The sequence below is a fragment of the Mustela erminea genome, chromosome 17 (genome assembly GCF_009829155.1).
Source record: "Mustela erminea isolate mMusErm1 chromosome 17, mMusErm1.Pri, whole genome shotgun sequence".
Taxonomy (NCBI): domain Eukaryota; kingdom Metazoa; phylum Chordata; class Mammalia; order Carnivora; family Mustelidae; genus Mustela; species Mustela erminea.
The window spans coordinates 68932756-68956675 of NC_045630.1; the positions used below are offsets into that span (position 1 = coordinate 68932756).

Genomic DNA, 23920 nt, shown 5'->3' on the forward strand with positions numbered 1-23920 from the left:
GCGGCGGGACAGGTGCCCAGGGGAACAGTGCTCCGCCCTGGCGAGGAAGGAGGTCCTCCAACATGCGTGAGCCTTGAGGACGTCACAGGGACTGAAAGAAGCCCGTCACAGAAGGCCAAATACTGTGCGACTCCCCTCACAGGACACACCTCCCGTAGCCAAATTCACAGAGAAGGGACTGGTGGTTGCAGAGCCTGCAGGGGCCTGGCAAGGGGGAGATGCTCGTTGAGGGGCAGAGACCCGGGGCCACAGGAAGGCAGGCTCTGGCGGCATCACACAGCAACGGGAGCACAGGCAACACTCCGCGGTGGTCCGTGAAGGGGGTAGACCGCCTGTTGTTTGCTTTGAGCCGCATTACAAATAAAAACGTTAAGGAAAAAGGAGAAGCCCCAGAGAAAGTCGTGGGAGTGCAGTGGCCAAGTGTGAAGGTGGCAGAGAGTTCAAGGCCCTTTGGGGCTTATGAGTAGCTTCAGAGTCATCGGTGCAGACAGGTGGCCCGAAAGCCAGAGCACAGGGCACCCGAGAGGGCAAGGTTGTCCCCGGGGGAGCCGTGGGTGGGCGGCAAGAAGGGGCCCTGTCTGGGTTTGGGTGCGAACAGGAAAGAGAGCCCGTGGGCGTGGGGGGCGGGGCGCAGAGCCCTCCTTCGTTGGGACCCTGCAGGGAACACCCAGCGCAGGGGAGGGGAGGAGCGGTAGAGTGCGGGCAGTGCCGGGGTCTTGGTGAGAGGAGCCCCCGGGGGGGAGCCCCACACAGGGCTGTTGTGGGACTGGGGAAGGGGATGCCCCGGCTGGGGGTGGCCATAGGGTCTCTCCCTAAATTCAGTCCGCCAAGAGTGGACACCGGATGAGGAAAGGGCTGCAGGGTTGGCTCTGGGTGGGCAGCCGGCGCGGCAGAAGAGGCGGTTTGCCGGTGGACAGCGCTGGCCCCACGGACCCGGCGCTGCTCCCGCTGAGGCCCTCCGCTGCCGCCCCCTCCACCCCGCCGTGCTCTGCGGCCGCCTTCTGCTCCCAGAAAACAGCGCGAGTCGTGAGCTTTGTCTTTTTAATAAAAAATAAACTGTCTGTGACAAGCGGTCGTCTGGATCCCCAAATAAAGGAAAGGGGAGAGGAGAAGGCTCGAGAGGTCAGCCAGAGTGGCGGAGGGAACCAGGCTCAGATCACCCCGTCCTTAGCCACGGCAGGGGCCACAACCCGCCCCGGCTGAAACAAGAAGGGAGCTGGTCAGACCTCCAGAAGGACGTCCCAGGAGCCAGCAGCGCGGCCGGTAAGGGAGCGGGAGGGGCAGCTCCGGGCGGGGACCCGGAACAGCGGAGACTTGGTGTCCATGGTGGCGGCGGCAGCAGCCCCCCGTGGGGTCTCTGGGCAGCGGGCAGCGGCCTGCTGTGTCGTTCGTACCTCCGTGTTTGTTACCACGGGGGCCTGAACAGTCCCAGGTCGCAGGGGCTCCTGGAGCAGCATGTTTCTGGAAGGTCTTGGAATGGCGGGAGATGAAGGATGGGCTCCAGGTCTTGTCTGGTCCGGGTCTGGGACGACCCGGTGGAGAGCCCAGTGCGTGGCGGAGGGACAGCCCACGGGGGGTCAGGCCGCTGTGTCCGGCCCGCTGAGGACCACCGGCGGCACAACAGGAAGGCGGTGTTTTGTGCTCCTGCCTGTCCTGGGGCTACACTGCCCCAGGTCCCCCAGGCAGCCCAGCTGGGCACCCCGCCCTACCCTACCCTACATGGCCGCAGCCCTGCCCAGAGCCTACGCCACCTCCGTGCCCGGGGGGTGGTTGTCAGCGTCCACATCGCTCGCGGAGGTCCTGCATTCCTTGGGAGGCTGGAGGTGCTGCTCCCGGCTCAGGGGGGCCTTCTCCCCTGGGGGCAGGGTCCCACAGCCCTGCACCTTGCCCCGGGCTCGGAGAGCCCCCAGCGGGGAGGCAAGGAGGAGGAGGAGGGCCCCTGAAAGCACTAAGGCCAGGAGCACAGTGACTGTGAGGAAGTGGGGCCAGTAGGATCGCTGGGCAGCCAGGGAGGCCCCAGCCCCAACCCTGGTCAGTGGGGCATCCACACGCTCCCGCGGGATGCCTGCCAGCTCGGGGTCCAGGGCCAGGGGCTGGTCCTGGCTGTGCACCCAGTAGGAGACCACGGGGTGAGAGAAGCTGTTCTCTGTGGCCCAGCACTGGTACAGGCCTCCTACCCCGCCCTGCAGCAGCAGCACCAGAGAGCCGTTGTAGACCGCGGAAGAGGCTTCTGGGATCTCCGCCGCACCGTGAGTCCAGCGGTACGAGGCCAAGGCCGAGAGGTGGGGGCAGGGGAGCTCCAGGATGGAGTTGGGCGCAGCCTGGACTTCTTTAACTGGAGATGAAGGAAGCGGATACGGCTAAGCGCAGGGGAGCAGGAGGGCAGGAAAGCTCTACAGACATGTGGACCCTGACCCCCCTCTCTGCCTTCCAGTCCGGCCCCCACACTCAAAGCTGAGCCCTTTCTGTCTCCAGTCTGGACCCCAGACTAACCCTGGTTCATCTGACTCCCACTCTGACACCACAACCGACTTCAGCCCCAGTCCGGAATCCCCGCTTGGAATTCCCATCCGCCCGCCCGAAGCCAGGCCTGAAATCCTCGCCGGGTGGGTGCTGGGCTCGCAAGCTGGTGGGTGCTGGGGGAACAGCCACCCGAGCCTCCCCCCACCCTCCCCCCGTTCCACACTCACTGATTTGGGGGCGGCTCTGGGGTTGGCGGCTCCTGCCCATGGGACCAGTGGCGCAAGCCCACCCTGGGTTCCCTTGCTCCGTGTCCTGTCTCCAGGACCTCCTGCGAAGGCAGAGAGCAGACCTCAGGCCTTGAAACAGACCGACGTGGGAAGAGGACGGAGGGCGAGAGGGAGGTGGGGGTCAGCACAGAGAAGACGCAGGCAAACCCAGGCGGCGGGGGCAGCTCCAAGACCCCTCGCTTCAGCCCACCCCAGGAGGAGCCTCGGCCCCAGGAGGGAGACCCCGGGTGGGACTGTGCCCCACACGCTGGGAAAGAAGGTCCCCGTGGGCCAGCCTCCACTGCCGTCCGGGACCGGCACTCACGGGATGGGGCTGGGCACCAGGCGGCAGGTTCTGGACTCGGGGTCCCAGGCACAGTGGGGGTCCCGGGCCAGGACACAGTCCACGCAGCTCTCATAGATGCAGCAGCTGGCTCGGGGAATCCTCCAGATGCCCCCTGAGAAGCCTGCAAACACTGCGCCCTGGAAAAGAGAGGGACAGTGACCTCTGCACCCCAGTAAGGACCCAGCCCCCCCCAGCCCCGCCTCGTCAGAAGGGCCCTTGCCACCTGCTCGGGGGCCAGCAGCAGGTTGCGGACAGGTTCCGGATCGAGGAACAGCTGGATCTCCTCCACCAGATGAGCACCGCTGTCCCCACTCACCACAGCCTTGTGGAGGGCCCCTGTGGCTGTGGAGAGACAGACGGTGGAGACTGTCACCTCCTCCACGGGCCCTCGTGCATGGCCTCTGACTCCAGACTCCTCCAAAGAGAACCCAGCACAGCCCATCAGGCTGCTCCCTTCCATGCCGTGGGGCTGACGGGAACTCTGTTAGCAACGGCTTGGAACCCCTTGCCCCTCTGTCTTTCCCTTGCAAGAACCCAACCCACACCCCCATGGACTTGGGGCCAAAGACAGCCACATGCTTCTGCAGAAAGCCCAGCGGCCTCCACCCTCAGCTCCCCTGAGTGTCCCTCCTCCACGGGCCTCAGTGAGGTCGCGCTGACCGCGTCGTTGGAAATCGCACCCCCCCCGGCTGTGGCTGGGGGTCCTCCCTCCCTCCAAATCAATTTCTAATCTCAAAACACACGAGGTCCGTGGCTCATGTGCTACACACGTTGTCTGTCTCCATGCGTCCCACAGGCACCGAGCTTTTGTCGGTCCTGCTCTCTGCTGGGACCCAACAGGCGCTGAGCGGGGACAGTGGCTGCGATCAGCGCACCGGTCGCTTTCTTCCACGGAAGCTCAAGGTCATCTACCCCCACCAGGCCTTCAACACACACGCCCGGCAATCTCGCACGTCCCCCCGCTGACTCTCTCTCCTTCCTTCACAATGACTTGTGAATGTAGCCCTTTCTCCTCACACCTCCCTGCTTCTCCACCCCTGGTCCCCAGCCCCAGACCCCATGTCCTCCTCCTGTACGGAACACCAAACCCTGCCTGCGACAGCCACCTCTGCTCCCTGCCGGACACCCGCCCCCAGCCTGACCTTCTTCTACTTCCCCACCCCGTCCCAGCATGGGGGCTGCCCCCCACCTGCGTCCTGGACTCCAGCTTCCTCCTGGCTCTGCGTCACCTGCCAGTCACCCCTGACCTGCCTGCTCACTTCCTCACCGGTTGCCTCTCTCCTGCAGCCTGAGGACCTTTCCATCTTAAAAAAAAAGAAGCCTGCTGGCAGGAGCCCCTCCTTCCTCCAGTCTGCCCTCCCCGCTTCCCTTCACGGCCAACTTCCTGAAGGACTGTCCCCCCCCCTGGCTGCTCCCAGCCACCCGCCACCGGCTCGCTTCTTCACGGCTCTAATGGGGCTTCGGGAGACAAACAGCTCCTGCTCCGGCCATCAAAGCCCTCTGTGCTCTGTGTCCATCACCCCCTCCAGACTCAAAGCTCAGATAGGGTGGACACTGGGCTGTCGGGTGGCCCCACCGTATCCTAGAGCCCAGAAGGACGCCAGACACATAGCAGGTGCTCAGCAAGCATTTGCAGAATGAGAGCGGGAGTGCACGGAGTCCGCAGCCTGAGTCACAGTCCCCACCTGGTGGCCGCGGGACATCGGGAGACTTTACTCACCGGTGCCCAGGTACAGGACCAGATGGCTGTGCCCGTCGGCACCCTGGGCTGTCTCCACCGCAAGCCTCGTGTACTCCACACCAGACTTCACCAGCAGGGGTGTCCCCACCACCTGCTCGTCCATCAGGAAATGGTCCTTCATGAAGGTCAAGGCTTTGTCGGAGGAGGGGCCCACAGAGCACTAAAAGGGGAAGGAGGAGCCTCAGGTCAGTGCTCTCTGCCCCGCAAGCTCACTGTCGCCTTCCCGCACCCCCACTGGTCCCTCTCTCAAGGCAGTCCTCATCTCAGGACCCTGGGGCTGCTGAATTCCAGGCCCCGCACACAGCACAGCGTGTCACGGGCTCACGGTGCCCCACTCCGTCAGCTGCTGCTGTGCAGATGTCTCTCCCCCTCCACATGCTTCCATTTCCTCATCTGTGATGTGAGGTAAGAACATCTGTGTTTCACTCTGATGCCAGAAGGAGCACGTGCACCTACTCTCACTTCCTCCCCCTACCCCGGAAATGGGGGGATGGGGCAGGGCGAGAGCAAAGGCAGACGCAGGGTGAAAGCTGAAGTCAAACGATCAAAGATGGTAAAAGACTGAGCAGGAAAAAAGGAAAGAATTTTCTTTTTTTTTTTTTTAAAGATTATTTATTTATTTATTTGACAGAGAACACAAGTAGGCAGAGAGGCAGGCAGAGAGAGAGAGACAGAGAGAGAGAGAGAAGCAGGCTCTGCACTGAGCAGAGAGCCCGATGCGGGGCTCGATCCCAGGACCCTGGGATCATGACCTGGGCCGAAGGCAGAGGCTTTAACCCGCTGAGCCACCCAGGCGCCCCAGGAAAGAATTTTCTTAAGCCAGCCCCAGGGTAGCCAAAAGGGTCTGACTTACAAGGCAGACTCTCTAAAGGTCACAAATGGCAGCAGCCACCTCTGGAAGTGGGGGGTGAGGGTGGGGGGTGCCGCATCAGGAGGGCAAGCTGAGGTCCCACACATGGGGGGTGGGGGGGCTGGCCCTGCAGGCCTCGGGCCCAGGACTGGAGGCTCCTTCTCTGGAGACCAGAAAGCAGAGAGTCTCTGGACACGGGCAGCAGGCACACGTAGAAAGCAGGGGGAGAAGGCGGGGAGACCAGTGCATGTGGGGGCATGGTCCCCCGGCCCCCGGCCCCCCAGGGCCGGCAGCCAGGCCGTCTCCCTCCAAGCACAAGGCTGGAAGAGGGCCCCAGAAAACTGGCTGCAGGTCAGAGGTAAGACCTGTTGATACTGACGCAGAGGACCCCTGAGAATACTGCCTGGCCAGGCCACCTTCCGTGGGGCATCAGGGAGCCCCCGCTGGCGGTCATGTCCACGGAAGAAGCTTCTGGAGAGCTTCACGGGCCCTTCTCACGAGAACAGAGAACCGGGGGCCATCAGACCCGTGAGTTAAATGATGAACACAAAAGGGACTAAAACGAACCGATGGAAAAAAGACAAACGAAAAGCTAAATGACCTAGAGGAAACAGACCCTCTCCCAGCAAAGAACTACTGAAGCGGTCTTGTGCCCCCGTGGAGCTCTTATTGGACGGAGTCTCTAGGCCCAGCCTCCAACAAGACGCAGGAGCAACGGCAACTCTGCCACAGAGACCCGGAAGCTCCAAGATCTAGACTGAGAAAAATTCCACAGGACAAGCAAATGGCAAGAGAAAAGAAGACGTTGGAACGTATAGATTAAAAGAGCCTTAAAAGAACAACAAATCCAAGGGGCACCCAGCGGGCTCCATTGGAATGCATGCTGCTCTCCATCCCACGGGGTGAGTTCTAGCCTCACACGGGTGTACAGATTACTTCAATAAGTAAACTTAAAAAAAAAAAAAAAAAAAAGAGGGGCACCTGGGTGGCTCAGTGGGTTAAGCCTCTGCCTTCAGCTCAGGTCATGATCTCAGGGTCCTGGGATTGAGCCCCGCATCGGGCTCTCTGCTCAGCGGGGAGCCTGCTTCCCTTCCTCTCTCTCTGCCTGCCTCTCTGCCTACTTGTGATCTCTGTCTGTCAAATAAATAAATAAAATCTTAAAAAGAAAGAAAGAAAGAAAAAAACCCCAGCTAATCCAAGGTTACATATCTTACTTAGATTTTGATTCAAATAAACTATTTTGGGGCACAGGGGGGTCTCAAATGGGTAAGCATCTGCCTTCAGCTCAGATCAGGATCCCAGCGTCCTGGGATCAAGTCCCCAGTCGGGCTCCCTGCTCAACAAGGTGTGAGCCCCTGTTCATGTGTTTTCTCTCTCTCTCTCTCACTCACTCCATCAAATCAATCAATCAATCAAATCCTTAAAAACAAAAGAAAAAAATTTAAAAAAAAAAAAAAAGAGGAAGCCAGGGGATGTCAACCACGAGGACTTCACGGAGAAATACAAATGAAATGCCCAGAAGGACAAGAAGGGAAATTCTAGGATGGCAGCAGTGCGGGGGGTGGGGGGGGCAGGTCTGGGCTGCCGCTCATGGGAACCACCTCCAGGAAGGCAAACCCGTTAGAATGCCTAAAGCATCTGTCTTCAGAAGAGATGCAGATCACTGAGGAAGGGTCTGGGGTAGAATGAATGATAAGAGCTTAGAAAACGAAGCAGCGAAAAGACAAAAAGAAAAAGAAAAGAAAAGAAAAAGCAAATTAAGAAAGTAAAAGAAGAAAAAAGAAAGAAAAAGAAGAGAGAGAGTTACACACCCCCGGAAAATTTTGAAATTATGCAAAAAGGAAACGTAATCAGGGTCTGCTTCCTGACTCAGCTGTGCATGAGTCCTGATCTAAATACTGATCTAACCAAAATTACTATAAAACTCTGTTGGGAGATGACGGCTGGGTGCAGTGGTGTGCTGGTAAAACAGTTCGGGGGTGCGGGGATGCGCTGCCCTAATTCCCGCGGGTCTCAGGCCACCGGCGTCATGTCAGCGCACATGAGCTTGGAAACAGATGCCCCCAAACGATTCTTGCTGGCTGCTGCAGGCCAGCTCCAGTGCCTACGTGCCTGGGTAGGGGTGAGGGGCATAGGGATATCGTCACCACCCAGAATGGGGATTCAATACATCCTACTGAAACTCAAACATCAAGAAGGAGCAATAACAGTATGTTAGAGATTTGGAGATAAATACAAAAGGTATCAGCTCAGCTAAAAGAGGTTGTCCCTCTACAGGGGGAAAGGTGTAGGACGCTGCATAGGGCTGTTTTTGGTAACGGACCACGTAGATCTGTAAGATTCTGTAAATGCTGTCGGTATTTACAGAACTCAAGTCTGATCAAAACACAGAAGTTAAATAAGAAAGGCAGAATCAGATGCCCAGGCAGTTCTTGGCACAGCCAGGGTTCCCTTGATTCCTCCATGATACACCCGGGTACTTGGGGTGCACTTAGCGGCGGGGGGACTTCTCTGTGTGTAGGATGCACGGACACCTGTGGAATGTGGGCCACAGGAGCAGGTGTGTACCTGAGCAGACAGGACTGGGTAACATTTATCAGACACTGATCGTGCCACCATGGGTACTTCCATACGCAGGACATGTGTGTATCAGTGGAGCGGAGGACTGCTGGGTGTGGGGGTGGTACTCACACTGCCTGGCCGGGGACTGATCTCGGGGACCCCATAAGTAGTCCAGCGTGATGTCTCTTTGTTCAACTCCTTGTACTTCCCCTCAAAGACACGCTTGATGTCCTTGAGAGCGAAGGCACAGACAGCAGAGCTCCTGGTCCCACCGATCTGCCTGGGGACAGCCAGAGCAGACACAGTCATCGCCTCTGCTCTACCAGCTCCAGGCCTGGCCCACCCCTGTGAGAAAGCCCTGAAGGGCAGGAGTGTAGAGGGCCCAGCTGGCCTACTGCTGTTTACTGCCCCTCCCCCACCACCCCCATGATAGGGGCCAGGAGAGCCCCTCACTCTGGCTCATTTTAGGATTATCCTTAAGGATAATTAACTGGGGCTCAGGTCTTGGGGCGGCTCCTTCCTGTCTTGCCCAGGCTGGGCTGTACCCATTGGAGGGGCCATGGAACCTGCCCCTGATGATGAAGCCCTGATCCTTTGGGCCTCCTGGATTCCTGGTCCTGGGACAACCAACCAGAGCCTGACTATGAGACTATTTTTATTCCTTCAGCCCTGGTCTGTGAAGACAGGTTTCTCTTGTTCCCTTTAGCCAGATTGTGGCACACCCCACATTCTCAGTTCTGGATGCCACTGATACCAGGCCCTGCTGACAGCAGATAACTTTGGTACCTGACATGCGGTCATCAGACACCTAAACACTGTGGGGCCAGATCACAGCAAATCAATGAATTTTTCCCAGCCTCCAAGCAATGACTATTCTTATCTTAGTGACACTGATGGTGTTTCCCTCTTTGCTCTGGCCATTGGGAAGCTCAGAGCTAAATTTGTAACCAGCATCCCAACACTGCACCAGCGACAGCCATCTGTGATGTGCTGACCCTGTCCCTGCCTTCTCGTTCTCCTTTTACGCCCATTTCATCGGTTTGACCTTATCTGGTCTCAACGTTCCCCTTCCATAAGCCTCCTATCCTTCTTGGAAGGGGGCAGGTTATAAACCAGAAAGAACCTCTCTGGGCCTAATTTTCCCACCTCCACGAAGGTCATGAGTCAGATTCCTGGGACGTGGTGACGGGTCCATGCCTTCCTAGGTGAAGTGCATGCAGGGGCCGCTCTGGGCCCTACGACACGCGTGCCGCCCCTGCGTCCCCACCGCTCTGCTCACCACTGAGAGCTGAAGGTCGCGTAGACGAGAGGCTCGCCGGAGGCGGCGGCGGGCAGCAGGACAGCGTGGCGGATGACGTTGAAGGGCAGCTGCCCCGGCTGGGAGCACAGCAGCTGGGCCTTCAGGAAGGTGGTCCACTTCTTCTGCAGCAGCTTGTCCCCGCCCACGTCGTTCTAGGGCCGCGGGGGCGGAGTCAGGGCCGCCTCGCCCCGTCGCCCCGCCCCCGTCCCGCTCTCATTGGGCCGTGAGAGCTAGGCCCCGCCTCCGCCGCCTCCCCAGTGGCTCCCCCGACGGCCGGCCCCGCCCCCCGCCCGGGCCGCAGACCTTGCAGACTCTGGCCACCCGCGACGTGTGGAGCTTCTCGAAGAACTCGAACTCGCTGGCGGTCTCCTCGAAGAAGAAGTACACGAAGTGCGTGGAAGGGATGGCGGCCACGAAGGAGGCGTCCGCTGCGGGGCGGGGCGGGGAGGTTTAGGATTGGGAGCCCCCCACGCCCCCCACCCGGGGCCGGTTGTGCCGCCCGATGGGACGCCCCACGGCTGGCGGGAGGTGGCGCTGGGGGCGGGAACTGCATGCACCCCCTCCCCTAACACAGAGGACCGCGGGGTTCGGGAACCGCGGCTTTCGGGCCTGGTCTCCGCGCTCAGGGCAAGGCCAGATCTGGGCTGGGGGCTCGGGTCCTTACGCTGCAACCAACGAAGAAAATTGTCGGTCTTGAGGACGGGCTGGGGTCCCAGCGTGCGGATCAGGATGGGCTCGCTGCCCAGGAAGTTGTTCATGGTGCCAGAATAGAGCATCCCATCTAGGGGAGAGGGCAGGAGGCATCCTCGATGGAGGGTGCAGCTTCCTGGGGCGCCCACAGCCCAGCCCAGCTGGTAGGCCCCTCTGAGCACCCTTGTTAGGAACTCCTACGGCAGGAAGAGCCTCCCTCCTCGTCCTTCAGCACGCTGGCCTTGTCCGGCCCTTCCCTGGCTGCTCCCTCGCTCGCCCAGCTGAACCCCCTGCCAGAAAGGATCCCTCTTTCCTCCCCAGAGGTGGCGGTGCTTTCTGCTTCCACGCCTTGGTCCCACTCTTCTCCTCCTGGAACATCTTCCCTGTGCGTCTACCCCAATTTCCGAGGTCCCACTCAAAAGCCAAAGGCCACCTCCTCCAGGAAGCCAGGGTGGGGAGTCCGTTGTGGTTTGTGGATGGGAGGGTGCAGACAGTGATGTCGCTATAATCTATGGACAAGTGGCTGAGCCTCAGGCCTCTTCTCTGCCAAGATCCCTCCCAGGCGCCCCCGCCTGTGTGAACAAACCTCTCTCCACCTCTCCCCCCACCTCCTTTGTGGTTGGGGAGCTGGTGGTTGGGGTGCTGAGTGCCCCTCCAATCTAGTGCTCTGAGGCTCCCGGCTTCCCCTCCCTCTGTCCCCGGCCTTTCAGGAAACTGTCAGCTTCCATATTCACAGAATGACCCGGGAAAGTCCCTGCCGGGAACCTGATGCTCACCTGTCAAGACAGCCGTGTGCTTATGGGCAGGGTCAAAGGGGCTCTGGCCTTTCCCCTCCACAACCTTGTCCTCGGAGATGGGCAACAGGTAGGAATCTCGGAGTTCCTAAAGGGGGGGAGAGGCTGGGGGCCAGAACGCCAGAGTCTCATGTCTGGGAAATGGGGGGCGTGAGGAAGGGAGAAGGATGTGGAGGGGAACTGGGGCCAAGAAGCTCACGAGGGTCCCGCATCCAGAAGAGCAGGGTTTTCCAGAGCTAGAGAGGGTGGGGAGGGGCGGGGGCAGGGTGTAGGTGTGAGAAGGGATGCTCGGGTCTGGGCGCTGGTGCCCTCCTAACTCACAATGAAGGTACAAGCAGGGCTGAAGGCAAAGGTGCCGCAGGTGTACAGGTGGGTGGCGTTGAAAGAGACCAGGACGCGGATAAAGTTGAAGCACTGTGTCTGGGGAGACAGAGAATCTGGGTGTCTGGCCACTTGCCCCACACGCTTGGGTCACGGGCTGCCCCCCCACTTCCTGGTGGGGAGAGGGCCTAGAATTGCTGGGGGGGGCGGTCCCTGGACATCTTCACAGAACGTGATGCAGGCGATCGCCTAGGAAAGAAGCCTCCTCCACTGCCAGCCCAACCAGATGCCATCCAGTGATGGTCTGGGGACTCGGGGGTTCCCCACCCAGTGTCCCTACACCCCTACCTCCACTCACCTCATTGCTCTTCTTCTTAAAGGCGCATTCACTCTTTTTCCGGTCACTGGCCGGCCAGGGGATCTGCAGTGGTAGGGGTCGGGAGGGAGAGGGCAGTGAGGTCTTCTGCTCGAGCTTTGACCCGCTGTCCTCTCCTCGGGTCTGCTTTAAAGCCACCAGCATGGGGCGCCTGGGTGGCTCAGTGGGTTAAGCCGCTGCCTTCGGCTCGGGTCATGATCTCGGGGTCCTGGGATCGAGTCCCACATCGGGCTCTCTGCTCAGCAGGGAGCCTGCTTCCCTCTCTCTCTCTCTCTGCCTGCCTCTCCATCTACTTGTGATTTCTCTCTGTCAAATAAATAAATAAAATCTTTTAAAAAAATAAATAAATAAAAAATAAAATAAAGCCACCAGCATGCACAGTGGTCAGTGCACACTGATGAGCTGTAATAACACCAGCCCTTGACCCTGGCTATTGCCCGAAGGATACCGGTGTTCAGGAGGGTGCGGCTCTACGGGAGAACCCAGCCTGTGGAATGAGACCCGAGTTTGAATCCAGGCTCAGCCACCCCCTGGGTGAGGGGTCCTAGGCCATTGCACAGGCTTCCGGAGGGCACAACCAGTGTCATATGGAAAGTACCCAGTACCCGGCAGGCTAGGCAGAGCGGCAGTCGACAAACCACACGTTTCCTGGGGAACTTGTTTAAAGTGTCAGTTCCTGGCTCACACCTCAGAGAATCTGCATTTTCAGCCCGTATCCCGTATGCACAGGTGGCCCAGAGACCACACCCTGAGAGACACAGCGAGGTAGATGAGGGACCCTCGGCCCGTCCCTCCTCCCTCCCCCCTGTCCTCCTCACAGTGTCCCCAGCAGGAGGGTGACTATGATTTGACACGGAAGCTTCGGGGATTTCTGCTGGCAGGTGGACATCGTACTGTTGATCTAACTCCAGTCCACGCTTCCTTCAGTGTCAATGATTTCCATATCATCCATTTTAGCAATTAATGTTACTCCTCCAGGATGCATGGTACCAGCAAGCAGTGAGGCCACCGTGGCGTTTCTTATCTGCTCTGCAGACCAGATACCTGCGTCGGGAATGGCTGATCGCCGCGGGTTAGAATGGACAGCGCTTGCGCAGTGAGTCGTGCGTGGGCAGTCTAGGCCCCCCGCAGCTGCCCACCCCCCCACGCACCCGGCCCGCACCCTTCATCCCCGGCCTCCTCACCATGTTCTTCAGCTTGGGCGTCCCTGGGTCCTGGATATCCAAGGCCAGAATGGCCTCTCGAGCCCCCACATAGAGAGTGCCTCCGTCATCGCTCAGGAGCAGGGTGTCGAAATCCTGGAGGCCCTTCTGGTGGAAGACGCTGAGCGCCCTGGGTCTCTCCCCTGTTGGGAAGTGATGAGAAGGGGTGAGTGATGAGGGAGGGCTGGGCAGGCAGATGATTCCTGAGGTCACGGTGGGGGGTGGTGAGGAGAAGTGTTGGCAGAGTGTGCTCCCCTGGCCTTGGAAGCTGGACCCACTCTCCATCAGCGGCTCCGGCCCCCCCCCCCCCCCCCCCCCGCCCGTAGCATAGGAGGTCTGTGTTGAGCCCATAGGAGAGACAAGAGGCTGCCAGAGACAGGCTAATGACAATCTGGGCCTGGGGGAAGGTGGCCTGCACCCAAGAGATAGACAAAGGGAGGGGAAATTGAGCAAGGCACATGGACATTCTTCCAGGCCTGGGGGGCGCTGGGGGCAGGGGAAGGATGCCCGGATCCTCCCCAGGGAGGAGCAGGGGGAGCAGAAGGCAGAGGGACAGACAAGAAGATACTGTGAGCCACATGGGACGGTGCGTCAGGGTAGCTGTGGGCTGTAGGGTCACACTTGCTGACCCCCTTCCTCTCCTCTAGCAGGAAGCTTCAGCCACTGGAATCACAGCCAGAGGCTGAGCGGAGGGGACCATCAGTCTTCAGAGGCCCCTGTTGGCATGGCTGGATGTCTCCGGGGTGGGGGAGGCGAGCTGGTTCCAGGAGGGACACGCCAGCAACAGGGACAAGCTCCTCCATCCCCTCACGGGCGCATTGGCACCTTGGCCCTCGTTGGAGGACCATCTCGCTAAGACTTACTTCTGGAAGCTCTGACAATCTCAGGACCAAAAGGAGAGGCTAGCAAGGTGCTGGAGGCCTCCCCCAGAGCTCACAGAACTGAACCCCCTTCGCACAGCTAGTTGCTGACATGCCTCCCCACTCGAGCCTGCGAGCCCCCTGAGCACGGCCGAGTGATGCCTCCTTTGGTAACCCCAGCACCCACACCTCCTGCAGGACCATGTCCTTCCCGGACCTCTCCCTGGAAGTAGGAGAAACATGGGCCCCTACAGCCTCAGCAAGAAACCAGCCGACGGGCGTGCCTGGCGGGGCTCAGTAGGTTAAGCATCTGCCTTCAGCTCAGGTCCTGGTCTCAGGGGTGTGGGCTCTCTGCTCGGCAGGGCGCCTGCTTCCCCCTTCCCCTCTGTCTGCCTCTCTGCCTGCTTGTGATCTCTCTCTCTGTGTAAAATAAATAAAATCTAAAGAAGGAAAGAAAGAAACCAGCCAGTAGCGTCCCAGGGCCTGGACCCCAGCAGGCCGCCCTGATTCTCTTATTCCTGGGGCCCACGGCACCGGACACGACACGGTCCGGCACGGTCCGTGTGGTTGTCATGTGCCTGCCATGTCCTGGGCCGCCGGGTCCACGGATAACCTCCTAGCACGGGCCTTGGTTTGGGGTGTGTGTGAGAGCAGTTAGGGTCTGCAGTGCCCCGCTTGAGGAAACCACCACCTCTGAGAAGCGCCCCGGTGCCTCCTGTCCCTCAGTCTTTCGCCACACGGTTTCTTCACTCCTTCCTCAGTCTCTGGCGCTGCGAGACCACAGTCTCCAACCCCCCGCCCCGTCCCTTGCCTCCCCCGCTCCCTCGGTCTCTGTGCTCCCCTGGCCCTCCCGTTTAGCCCCATCCGGCCCTCAGACCCTCACCTGCGCGGTAGGTGATCCTGGGCACGGGCTCCTGCCCTCCGTCCCCTGCAGTCAGCGGGAGTGGCACCGCCAGGAAGAGCTGGGAGAGGAGAAGGCCCAGGAGGCTCCAGGGGTCCTGGCCCGGGGCTGGGAGGGCCATGCTCAGCGGGAGGCTGTCACCAGATGGCTCTGGGGAAACAGGCATCGGGCACTCTCAGCGTGAGCCCTCCTCACCACATCCCCCCCTGGGGGACCAATGGGAGAGCCCCAGGCAGCAGAAGTGGGGGTGGGGGTGGGGGTGCCGGGGAGGGGACAGCTTCCTTTGCAGGGTGCCCGCAGAGTCTCACTTCCATCACCCGCAGGCGCCCGCCCGCTGCCTCGCGCTGCCCTCCGGGTCCGAGTCCCGCCGTCAGGCCGTCGCCCTGACCTCCGGCCACCCCGGGCCCCTGGCCCCGCTCTGTCTCTGCTCTCCTCACTCTCAGGAAGTCCCGCTTGCTGTCTCCTCCATTCCTTCCCTTCCCCATAGTCCCGACCCCAAAGCCCTTCCTGGCCCCCGGAAGGGGAGGTTCTGGAGAGCAGATTCCCCCACTTAAAGCAGAGGTGAGCCGGCCGGCCTCTCCCCGCACTTTCAGATCAGCGCGCACCCTGGGGCTGCGCCTTGTCCGCTGGCCTTGGACGACCCAGGCAGGCCTGCTCCGACCGCTCCCCTCGGCTCAGCCAGGCGCCGGCCTGCGGCTGTTTGATGCCCAGACCTACCTGGCCCCCTCCCTGCAGGGCGGCGATGAGGAGCCCAGCAGCCTCCCGGCACTGCCCGAGCGTCCGCAGCTGACCCTCTCCCTGGAGTCTGTCTCCCCAGGTCGCTGCATCTGTGTCCCCAGGATGGTCTACCCCCAGCCACCCGCCCCTTCCTGCATACCCTTGAGCTAGCCACAGCGCAGAAACCCAGGTGGCCGGACTCTGGGGTGGAGGGGGTCCCCAGGCCCCGGAGGCAGGGGACAGAGGCCTTAGCCCGGCTGGGCCGGGAGCGCGGCCCTCCAGGTGCCCATAGTGCCAGAGCCAGCCCTGGGAGTTCTGGAAAACCAGAATTTCCACCTCTCGAGTCCTGACAGATCCCTGGCTTGGGCTTGGGCGGAAGTGGGGGGGTGGGGCAGTCAAAGAAAGAAGACTCCCCTCCTCTCTCCCTGTCCGTCCAGAAAGCTGAAAGGGCCAGAAGGTTTCTGGGTCACGTCAGCCACCCCTCTACCCTCTGTCATGCCACATCCCGTCTGACCAGACCAGGAATGACTACTCTTGCTCGAGCCCTCGCAGCTGGGAGCCATGACCCGGGCTTCGCTGTTCCTCTTTCGGCTTGCCCACAAGATGAGGTCTCCTCCTGGCTGGGGGCCTGGACAGGCCTGCAGCTGGCTGACCCCCCAGACCCCCACTTCCAGCTGAGCCTCCGGCTCTTACCCGCAGCTGTGCCGACCCAGTCCCTCTGCAGCCTGGTCTCCGTCCCCTTCGGGGCAGCACAGGCTGGGTGGCCCAGAGCATGTCCCGTCTGCGGTCACACCTCTGGGACACACTGCTGGGGCGCCCAACCCCCCCCCATAGCTCACCTGCCCCTGGAGGCCCCCGGGGGAGCCTCATAACGCAGAGTTAATGACACATCTCGCACTGAGGGCTCACAGCCTATGAAGTGGGGAGTTTCCGGCCTGCTCAGCCGGAGGCTGGCTGGCTGCTGGGTTAAGAGCATGGCCATCCCTGGGCTGACCTGACTCCGACAGCGACCCAACTCAGATGCCCATTCCTCGGGTGGGGAGTCCTTCCTGTCCTGCCAGCCCTCTGGCCACGACGCAGCCCAGGTCACTCCCTAGAATTTCCTCTTGGGCACCCCAGCACTCTTTCCTCATCCCTCTGCTCCCATTTCTCTTCCGTTCTCCTCGGGGCTGGTCTCAGCAAGACCCCTCCAGACAACTGTCACAGAGGTTGGTGGCCAGGTCCTTGGGAGAAGCCGGGGAAGGGGCGGCAAGCCGCTAGAGAAAGTCTTTCAGACTCCCAGAACCCTGGAAAACTCCCACCTGGACCCCACCTTCTGCGCCTCCCCACCTCCCAGCCCAGATTGGGACCTGCCCTGGCCCTGGGCCTCTCTGCTCCCGCAGATTTGGCTTATCTGGGTCACAGGGAGGAGTTCTGGTGGGGGGAGGTGGGTGAGGGAGGCGGGGGAAGGAGCTCCAGCCCACGCTCTCAGCCCGACGCCCTGCTCCTGCCTCTGGAAGTGTTTGCTTCAACAGCTGGGTTTAGCTCCTCCTTCCCCAGGGACCCAGGAATTTTCCTTCTGGCCCGGGGCATCTTCCCCAGCGCCTCCCCCCAACACAAATAGTTTGAGATGGAGCTCTGGTCTGCCAAGAACTTCTGCAGCTGGCTACCATGGTAGTCCCATTTCCCAGGTGAGGCGAGTGAGGCTCAGGGAGGCTCCCCAGGGAGAAGCCAAGTTAGACTCAGATCTGAATCCCTAGGCCACCCAGTGGCTGGGGAGCACTGACTCCCGCTGTCCTCCCTTAGCTCAGAGCCACTAGGGCGGGGAAGACAGCTGGGAGGGTGTGTGCTGCTGGCTCAGGCTCTCCTGGCTGAGAGCGCGTCTCTCAGGGGACTCCCAATGCAAGAGGGAACCAAAACCTTGGCAGGCAGGAGCCCCACACCCAGGAGGGCCATCGAGGTCGCAGGAAGATGCAGACCAGAAGGAAGGGCACTGCACCCCGCCCCGCCACTGCCCCTCTTGCATGGGAGGCCCTGGAGTCAGACTCCGCAGTCCACACCGCCGCCGGCTGGGGTCAGGGGCACGTGACCTGGGCAGCCGCAGGAGCCCGCATTCAGAAGGGCCCCCGTGCGTCGGGTCTGTGGCTCTCCAGCGGCCTCCTGAAGGCGGCTGATGGTTTCTGATGGGGACCCCCTCACATCTCCCTCTGCACCAGGCGGGCAGACAACGTAGCAAGTCCTGCCCACAGCCTCCAGCCCCCTGCTGGCAGGGCCCCACCTCCCTCCTGCCTGTCCCAATGAAGAAACCAAGGCCCAGCAGGGGAAGTCTTGGGAGGGTTGTGCAGGTGGGGGTGGCAAGAAGGGGTCAGGGGTTCAGGGACAGGTCTGAGGGGCCGTGATGTTGCATAGCCCCAATGTGGGGGTCCTCCGGCTCCTCTCTCCCCAGCCTGGGCACCCCCCAGTAGCAGCAATGCCGAGTTCAGCCATGTCCCCCACCCCAGGGTCCACCTCCTCTGGGGACTCCTCCCCCATGGCCCCTCGGTCACATCAAACAGCAGACCCTTTCTGCCAAGCTTTCTGGCCCAGGGTGGAGATCTAGCTGTGGGGGTTAGAGGTGGGAGGGGAGATGGAGGTGTCATTCTGCACTCCACCCTGTGCTCACCCCCTGCACCCCTGCCTTGTGCTCACCTCTGCACCCCTACTCCATGCTCCCTCCCCCTACACCCCTACCCTGTGTTCATCCCCTTGGACCCCTATCCTGTACTCACCTTCCCTGGACCCTACCCCATGTTCACCTCCCCTGCATCCTTACCCCATGGTCATCCCTCGTAGCCCTACCTTCTGTTCACCCCCTGCACCTCTACCCCATACTCACCCCCGTATACGCCTACCCTGTGCTCACCCCCCGCACCCCTACCCTGTGCTCACCCCCACACCCCTACCCTGTGCTCACCCCCACACCCCTACCCTGTGCTCACCCCCCGCACCCCTACCCTGTGCTCACCCCCCGCACCCCTACCCTGTGCTCACCCCCGCACCCCTACCCTATGCTCACCCCCACACCCCTACCCTGTGCTCACCCCCCGCACCCCTACCCTGTGCTCACCCCCCACACCCCTACCCTGTGCTCACCCCCAGCACCCCTACCCTGTGCTCACCCCCCGCACCCCTACCCTGTGCCCACCCCCCCCCCCGCACCCCTACCCTGTGCTCACGCTTTGCACTCCTACCCCATGTTAACCCTCCTCCCCTCCCCATCCTGTGCTCACCAGAGAACTCTGGGGCACTTTGTCTCCTCAGTGCCCCAGGGCACATGGATACCTCACTGAGAGGGGCTCCAGGAGTGGGGAGAAAGGCTTTGCCAATGACCCAGCAGGTCCAACGCCCCCTAGCCCCTCTCCCTTCCAGCCTCAGGGGCAGCCCCAGAAGAGCCCAGTCGTGGGGAACACCAGCCTCCTGGCTCCCCTTCCTGGATCCCACCTGCCCTGCCCCTTGTTGCTCTCTTTTTAGGATCACAGCCAAGTCAAGTCAACTTACGCAGAGCAGCCTACTGTGCGTCAGGCACTAGGGATGCTCCCGACTTCCACTCCCCCAGCCTCCCCGCCTCTTCCCGCCCACACTGTCTCTCAGCCTTCCTGCCACCCGCCCAGCCCGACCTCCCTAAGCCTTTAGCCGGGGGCCTCCTAGGCTTCCTCCTCCAATCTGACTGTGCTGGAAGGCTGAGCAGAGTAGCGCACACAATGGCCCGACCCCTCCGTCTGCCCCCTCCTCAGGGCAGAGGCAGCATCAGACAATGGCCCGCCCCCTCCCTTCAGTTCTCCGGCTTCCTTACCTGGAGCTCCGGGATGCACCGTGCTTCCCTCCCCCCGGAATGCCCGGCAGTTCCTGTCTCCCAGTGCCTCCGTCCCTGCCACGCCCCCGCCCCCCATCCTCAACCCCATCCCGCCTCACTGGTCCTCAGTCACCATGGCGACCGCATCTCTAAGTGGGAGGGACTAGAATCTCCCCATATTCTTCCTCCTCCTACTCGTGTCCCCCTGCGCCCCACCTTCTGCGGCTCACGGATCCACATGTGTGGGGGAGGCGGGGATCCAGCTGTGGGGGGTAGGCAGGAGGGAACACTAGCCCCTGGGGGGCCTTGCTCAGCATCTTCTCCCCCGTCCAGCAGGCATCACCTCACAGATGTCCCCCAGCTGGGTTCAGGGGTCATATGGTGCTAAATTCTTTCCTGGGGTCCATTTCTCTGGGTTTCGCTCTTCCCTGGGAAATGCATCTATGTAGGAGGGGTCCCAGCCAGCTGCCAGCCAGCCTGACCCCATGCAGACTGAGATTGCCAAGGAGGAGGCAAGTGAACCCACAGATGTCCGGGCAGATTAACTGAGAGGCTGGGTCTCAGAAGCCCTCTTCTGTTCTTAGTATCCCGAGTCCCCCGGGAAGGGGTCCACCACCACGCTCAGGCTGGTGCCACGGCCTTCTTTGGCTAGCCCCCGAGACCTGTCAGGGGGAGAAGGGCGATGCTATAAGAGGGCGGAGAGCAGACTCCTGCAGAAAGGGCTTTCTAAGGTCTAGACCAGACGCAGATAAAACAGAGACAAGCCTGCGCTGGAGTCTCACACCTCTGAAGGGGCGAGCAGGGTTCCGGCTGGGAGCTTTGAACCTGGGCCTGTGTCCTCTCCCGGCCCCGGAACTGAGCACCCCTGGACCCCTCCCTGCTCTCCCGTCCCCCCTGGACCTCAGCTTCCTCACTGGTAACAGGAGCAGTTGACAACGCTCCTTCCAGGCTGGCCTCTCTGGGCCTGGGCGAGGACTGTAAAGCAGGCACCAGGGGGCCAGGGAGCTGGAGCCCTGGGTCCCAGGCTGGGCTGCCTCAGACTGGCTGTGCGACCCTGGGCAGCTTGCTTGCTCTCTCTGATTCACAGAGGTAAGATAATGGCTTTCCAGCCTACCTGGGAGCAGTTTGGCCCATTTCTAGACTTAATAGTGTTTCTAAGAAGAAGGAAGTGAGTGTGCTGGTGCCAGCCCCAGACCGGGCTTTCAAAAGAGACCGAGTCTGATTCCCACTCGGGTCTGGGTTCGGGTGGCCAGCGAGCATTTCCGTCTGGGGAGGGGCCGCTTGGGCAGGGCTTGTGCTGAAAGCAGCAGTGGACTCCGAGCCAAGCTCCATCACTGACCCCCACGGTCCCTTTCCCCCTGCTGGCGGCCCCTTGGCCTTGGGGCCTCAGAGAGTGCCCGCTTGTCCAGGCTCTTCTGCCCCTGGATGGGGGCGCATGGGAGCGGGGGGAGGCGTGACTGGAAATCAAGGTGGCAGCGTCGGAGGCCGCTGAGCTTGTGGCGCAAGAGGACGGAAGAGGTCAGGACTTCCCGCCTGGGAGTGTCCCTGGGTCTCCCCCACCTCCTTCCCCTCAAGGGGAACTGGGTGCCATTCCTGGAACAGAAGCGTAAGGGCCACATTTCTGAACTACTCCAAGGAAGCACAGTGGAGGGAGGTGCCAGCTTCCCCTGCCTTACTTCACCCCTACGCAGGTGGGCTTCAGGGAGCCTCCCCTGGCCTTGAATCAGAACTCCAGGAAGGAGCCAGGCTGTCCCGGTGACGCGGTGGGGATGTAGTCTCGGGCTGTGGTTGGAACTGTGCTGGACACCCAGTGCCCTGTGTCCTCTCTTCCAGGCGGAGAAGGAGGGAGAGGCTCTCTGCAGCCTAATCCCCCTCTCTCCTGCTAATGTATGCACCATCCCATTTCCTCTGGCTTGCCTAGCCTCAGTTTCCCCACCTGTGGGAAGATGGGGGTGCCAGGGTCCCACATCTTTAGTTGCAGGAGGGACAAGTGGCTGATGGAGTTTATCCCAGGAGGGTCCCAGGAAAGTGAGATGGGGGAGGGGAGGGTAAGGAGACACAGGGCTGCTTCCCCCCCAGGCTCTGCCCCTCAAGACCCCCGGAGCTGCCCTACCCCCAGCCTAAGGCCGGAGGACCCCCCGGAAGGACCCCCTATGTTATTCACTGAAGTTGGCACAGATACTCAGTGCCCAGAGTCCTAGGAAACTGGCATCCCACCTTCCCATGCCCTCCCCCGGGGACCACGGTCCCCCTGCCCCACCACTTTCCAGCCTTACCCCCAGCCCAGCAGTGGAGACCCTAACCCCGGCGTCCAAGACTTCCAGCAGAGTCTGTATGGGGCAGGGGCGGAGCAGAGGCGGGCATGGCAGGGGGAGGGGGTGGGGGCCCTGCCAGCCCCCTCCGGTGCCCCAGTTCCCAGGCAGCTCTTAAAGGGACCAAGACAAATTAGCTAGGGACAGCGTCAGGGGGCGGCAGTGGAGGAAAGTGGGTGGTGAGGAGAAGATTAGATTTGCAGGGGGAGGGCAGGAGGGCCAGACTGGGGGCCTGGGGGCCTGACGTCCCCTCTCTTGCTCCTGAAGCCCTCAGACTCATCAGCTGAACCTTTCCCTCGTGCTGTGGGACCCCCATGTTGGCCACCCGGCTTCGGATCCTGGCCCCCATTCCCCTTGGCCCCTGCCCACTTCCTCCCCTCCCCCATATTCGCGCGGCCTCGGTCTTCGGCCAGAGCTGCCAGCTGGCACTGACTGGTACTAAGCACGGAGAACCAGCTCAAGGATTGTGAGGGCCTGCAGCCTGGCCCCAGAGGGGGAGGGGAGGACAGTCCCCCCCCCCGCAGGGTCACTGCAGGGGCCCGGGGGCAGGGAGCAGGGGCCAGGGAGCACCCTCCCCTCCAGATCCCTCTCCAGCCGTGCTCCTGGCGGCAGGATAAGGGCCTAGTGGCGCTGGGGCTGCAGGGAGGCAGGGTCCGGCTCAGCCCCTCCCAGTGCCGGCCTGCGAGCTGGTGAGGGCGGGAGGCACGGAAAAGGCAGAGGCCCGAGCAGGTTACTTGTGGCCACAGAGGGGCCCGGGCAGCTGAGGGCAACAGGCAGATGAGGGGAGGACAAAGATATGAAGGCGGAAAGACCTCAGCCAGGGAGCCCACAGGAAGCGTGGGCTCTCCTCTCTCGGGCTCAAACCCACGGGCTCCCCAGTGCCCACAGTGCCAACGTGAAGTCCCCGTGGAGTCCCTGCGGGTTCCGGAAGGCTGGACTCCAGACCTCCCGGACCCAGCGTTTCCTCGAGTTTCAGTTTCCACCTGCAGTGGGCCTTCCTCTCATTTCCACCAGATAGAATGTCTCTCTCTGTTTTTTAAGATTTTATTTATTTATTTGAGAGAGAGCACAAGGGGTGGGAGAAGCAGGCTCCCCGCTGAGCAGGGAACCCGATGCGGGGCTCGATCCCAGAACCCCGAGGTCACGACCCGAGTTGAAGGCAGAGGCTTACTGACTGAGCCCCCAGGTGCCCCCAGAACAACTTCTTAAGTAATCTCTATGCCCAACGCGGCGCCTGAACTCACAACCCGAGATCCACACGCTCCACGGGCTGAGTCGGCCGGGCGCCCCCGACAAAATTCTTGTCCTTCCCTGCCTGCCCCCAACGAACCCCTTCCTTCAGAAGGTCCCGGGTCCTCCCACAGTGCTGAGTCGCCACAGCATCTTCTGGGAGCCAGGAGCCCCGGACCCCACCAGCAGCTGGATGACTTCGGCCCAGCCTCTCTCCGCACTGGCTCCCGGGTGCTTTGCTTCAAGTGGGAAGGTGACCTCTGCCCCGCAGCCAGGAGCGGCAGGTCTCTGCGAATGTGCTCGCCCCGAGGGATTCCCCTCCCGCGCCTGCCGACGCTGGCAGAGTGCCCGCTGTGTGATCGGGCACCGCGCTGGGCGCTGGAGTCATCGCCTGAATGAGACAGACCCCAACACCTGTCCTTGGCGCATGCGTCCCGGGATGGAGGACAGAACATGAACAAACATGCGCATGCAGTATGACTGCCGCTGGCGTGGGGACAAATAAAGGGGGGAGGCTGGGAAGTGTTAGGGCTCAGGAAGGAAACTTCTTCGGGGAAAGCTGTCCTTGACGGTGACGTTTGAACAGGGACTGGAGAGAGTGAAGGAACGAGCCCCAGAATATTCGATGGGAAAAGTGTTCTAGGCGAGAGGGGGGCCCCTGAAGTCGGGGAAGAACTTGGCAGCCACGGCTGGCGTGGAGGGGCCGGGAGCGAGGGGCCGGGAGTGAGGGACCACGTGCCCGGGTGGTCAGGCCGCTGCGCGCGCCATTTGTGCAGGCCACTTCGCTCTTACACGGACGGCTTTAGGGAGGTTCTGGAGAGTTTTGAGCAGACTGTGACCAAGCTGTTAAAGGCTCCCTGTGCTGGGGGCACCTGGGTGGCTCAGTCGCTAGGCGTCTGCGTTGGGCTCGGGCCCTGATCTCGGGGTCCTGGGATCCAGCCCTGCATCGGGCTTTCTGCTCAGCTCTCACTGTCTGTCAAATAAATAAATAAATATCTTCAAAAAAGAATAAAAAGGCTCACTGTGCTGCTGTGCGGGGAACCAAGCTCGGGAGCAAGGGCAGGAGGCCAACTAGGAAACTGACGTGTCATCGTGTAATCGTGTAATCGTGTAATCCGCACAGGAGGTGGCTGGGGGGGGACAGGCTGGCTTCCTCGCTTCCTCGTCTGTACTGAAGA

The 23920-nt window shown here is 61.4% G+C and overlaps 1 protein-coding gene and 1 long non-coding RNA gene across 5 annotated transcripts; one reads left to right on the forward strand and one right to left on the reverse strand.

The window, feature by feature from the left end:
• Nucleotides 1-1024: 1024 nt before the first annotated feature.
• SEMA4A (semaphorin 4A) lies at nt 1025-21498 on the reverse strand. 4 transcript variants are annotated; one of them, XM_032317166.1, is made up of 15 exons: nt 21477-21498; nt 14655-14822; nt 12894-13054; nt 11692-11754; nt 11334-11432; nt 10995-11100; nt 10193-10309; nt 9832-9956; nt 9508-9680; nt 8358-8508; nt 4796-4976; nt 3299-3417; nt 3055-3212; nt 2691-2791; nt 1025-2335 (listed from the first exon to the last, which is right to left on the reverse strand). In XM_032317166.1, exons 2-15 carry the CDS (start codon nt 14791-14793, stop codon nt 1743-1745), a joined length of 2286 nt encoding a protein of 761 aa, XP_032173057.1. In that variant the 5' UTR covers nt 14794-14822; nt 21477-21498; the 3' UTR covers nt 1025-1742. The 4 variants fall into 4 exon arrangements, with proteins under 4 accessions (XP_032173057.1, XP_032173054.1, XP_032173055.1 ...); XM_032317163.1 differs by lacking the exon at nt 21477-21498 and adding an exon at nt 19201-19273; XM_032317164.1 differs by lacking the exon at nt 21477-21498 and adding an exon at nt 15550-15698.
• Nucleotides 20620-21978, forward strand: LOC116575737. The gene is made up of 3 exons (XR_004279928.1): nt 20620-20891; nt 21034-21087; nt 21780-21978. It is a non-coding gene; the product is annotated as an uncharacterized LOC116575737 (long non-coding RNA).
• Nucleotides 21979-23920: the final 1942 nt, after the last annotated feature.